The 2,782-nt window shown below is 44.5% G+C and overlaps 1 protein-coding gene across 1 annotated transcript in view; it reads right to left on the minus strand.

Annotated features, from left to right (window-relative positions):
- The window catches only part of LOC125941293 (polyhomeotic-like protein 1), a 9,661-nt gene extending 7,453 nt beyond the window's left edge, over window positions 1-2,208 (minus strand). Inside the window, exon 1 of the mRNA XM_049658281.1 lies at window positions 2,196-2,208. Coding sequence (XP_049514238.1) covers window positions 2,196-2,208 — 13 coding nt within the window. The remainder of the gene's footprint in view (window positions 1-2,195) is intronic.
- Between the last annotated feature and the right edge of the window lie 574 nt (window positions 2,209-2,782).

Raw genomic sequence — 2,782 nt, forward strand, 5'->3', positions numbered from 1 at the left:
GGCTGTTTCTTAAAATGGGCAACTACATGCTAAGTAAACATTGCTGCTCTTCTTGTCTTAATTCATACTTTACCGGAAAAAAAAGACTGCAACGAAGTCTTGCTGTTGAATTCAATGGGCGCAGAACACACTCGGACGAATTTGACAAGGCAAGATATTCGTCGGCGATGTTGGGCATGTGATTGACCTCGTGTGTTTGGGCCCCCTTATGTTCTTTGGTTGGATCTCGAACAAGACCATAAATGTAGCACAAGTTCATTTGACTGTTCAAACGAATAAATCATCGTGTGAAGTTTTCAAAGCAGTTTGATATCCAGATTTCAATTACGTATTTAATGTATATTAAGGGGCGCTTGAAACTGCACGCCTCCAGCTGCACTATTTCACTTCAATGCGAAATGTTAATTTTCTTGAAAAAAATAATTTGCGATATTACGAAGATAAATTTTAGCGTTTCAAGGCCCTTGCAAAGAGTTAAATATAAAAAAAAAACTAAAATATATCGTATGGTACATTCTTGTATTAGTTACCCGTACTATTCCTCAGCGTATGAACACTGCAACAGTAACCGTTGTATAGTGTTTTATTTTAGCTGCACCAAATATTTAAACATCGCCATTTGATCACAGCACAATTCAAACCCTTGAACTCATTACTCGATGAGGCGAACATTACGTCGATGAGAAGTCAAATTTGTAATTGACTACTCAAGAAAATGTTACTAATTAAGTTTCTTACTATTTAATTCACAGCACCTATTTCAACCTATAAAATGTGGCTACTGAGTTTGCAAGACATATGAACTTGGAACGAATTCTGAGGATGGCACCGGTTTCGAGGTGTGTGCCGTCAGACTTGGGGTAAACATACACTGCTGTTCGACTTCCTTTTTAACAAAACACTGCGTTACGCATTGAACTACGAAATTAATTGGAATGCCAATGTATTTCGTTGGAAACTTCGACAATTACCTCGAAAGTGTGTAGTCCTGAAAATTTGTTCCAAGGACATGACCTTGGGAAGTCACCGACTAGAATTCGTAAATTGCATTAGGTGCCATAAAGTAATTATCTTGAACTTTATTAGTGTAATTTGTTAACAATTCAATTAAGCATTTTCATTTCTTCGAAGTAATGTCCGGCTCATCTAATATGTAGCTCAAGGGCTATAATTGTGCTATCTGCCAGTGGATTTTTTTAATTGGTGCAGATCAAAGAAAAGCGCCTGGTACGCAAGAGTAAGCAGGTAAATAATGCGGATGATTAGAGACCGATTTAAATATTGCCGAAATTCTCAAAGCGACTAGAGATGATTCACTAAACTAATATAAATTTCTTGAGGAACACTTTTTTATAACGCCACCACACTACGGTTTGAGACCTGACCTTTCCACACAAATCGCCTCACCTTTTCAGCAAGGATTTTTTCTTAACATGTATTTAATACTATAAACCACGTAACGTTATTGTAAAAAATTCTAAGTGAGTAATTGTCGAACAGTAGCGAATCAACACGGCGTGCTTTCAGGGCATGCAGACATGGCCGAAAATAGAAGCACCGGTTACCGGCCTCCTGTATCCAGCAACGGTGGCGATGATGCAGTGTCCAGTACAAGCCGCGCAGGCAGGGAAGAAGCATCAGCCGGTTTGGAATATGACGGGAGGTGAGCCGGACTTTAGAAGCATTTCTTGGGAGCGTGCTAAAACGATCAGGCATTAGACCATTTGCAGAGACGAAGATTCTTGCCCGATGGCCCCACGCATCGCAGGCTTTCAAAGCGACGCGGGCATTGCTACGATTCATGAACTCGACTGGCCTCAGTGACCGATTTTGAAGTGTTAGACGACCGCGCGCGTTCACACTGAGAGTACCTCCTTCCCTCTCTCTCCTTTCTTTCTTTCATCCTTTCTTTCTCTCTCCTTTCTTCTTTTCATCACCTGTGCACCCTGTTACAGACTACGCCACGATGCAGCTTCTCGGGCTGCAACGGCTCGCCAGATTGCAAGGGAATGTCTCTATGCCTCCCAGCTGTCCCACAAGGCTTGCTACGATAGCCATCACAGAGTCGTTAATTACTCATCGGGCTCTTTGGTCGTCCTCTGGATGCCTTGCCGTCACGTTGGCTTGTCGTAAAGCTTGTTTCCCGCTACTCCGAACCTTACAAGGTCCTACGGCAGATCACTGACGTCACGTACGAGATCGCGCCATTGTACCGTCGATCATCTGCCGCATCCGCAACTGTCCGCCGTGCGCGTCTCCCGACTTAAGCCTTATGTTGCCGGACACGATCCTACTGCTCCTTAAGCGCCCAGACGGCGCTCTCGACGGCGGCGGTTCTTTGTTACGCGCTATTCTCGCGCACTGAAGAACGCAGCCTGCCGAACATGGAAGAATGCACCAGGAAGACGGTGAAGACGGCGATCAGAGTAGCGCTCGTGTTGTTCTGCCATCTTGGGTGCAGCCGTCTCTCTCTGTATATACTTTGTAAATATAATTTCCTATCCCGTTTGGCTACTCTCATCCTCGATGCAATGTGCAGCAAGTCTTTGCGGTACAACACACGTCTCATACCTCATCGGCTTCGCCACGCGGATGAAATGCCACATCAGTGTGCTCAATGCGGCACTGGTTTCGCAGAGAGAGGAACCTTCGACGGACATATGTGGCAGATGGTCACGTCCTATTAGTGTCGAGATTCCTTTATAGACGCGATTCAACTGGTCGCTCATCTCGTGCCGCACAGACGGGGGCAGCCGTAACAGTGTGATTGGTGTGCATATGA

Source organism: Dermacentor silvarum, chromosome 11, assembly GCF_013339745.2.
Source record: "Dermacentor silvarum isolate Dsil-2018 chromosome 11, BIME_Dsil_1.4, whole genome shotgun sequence".
Classification (NCBI taxonomy): domain Eukaryota; kingdom Metazoa; phylum Arthropoda; class Arachnida; order Ixodida; family Ixodidae; genus Dermacentor; species Dermacentor silvarum.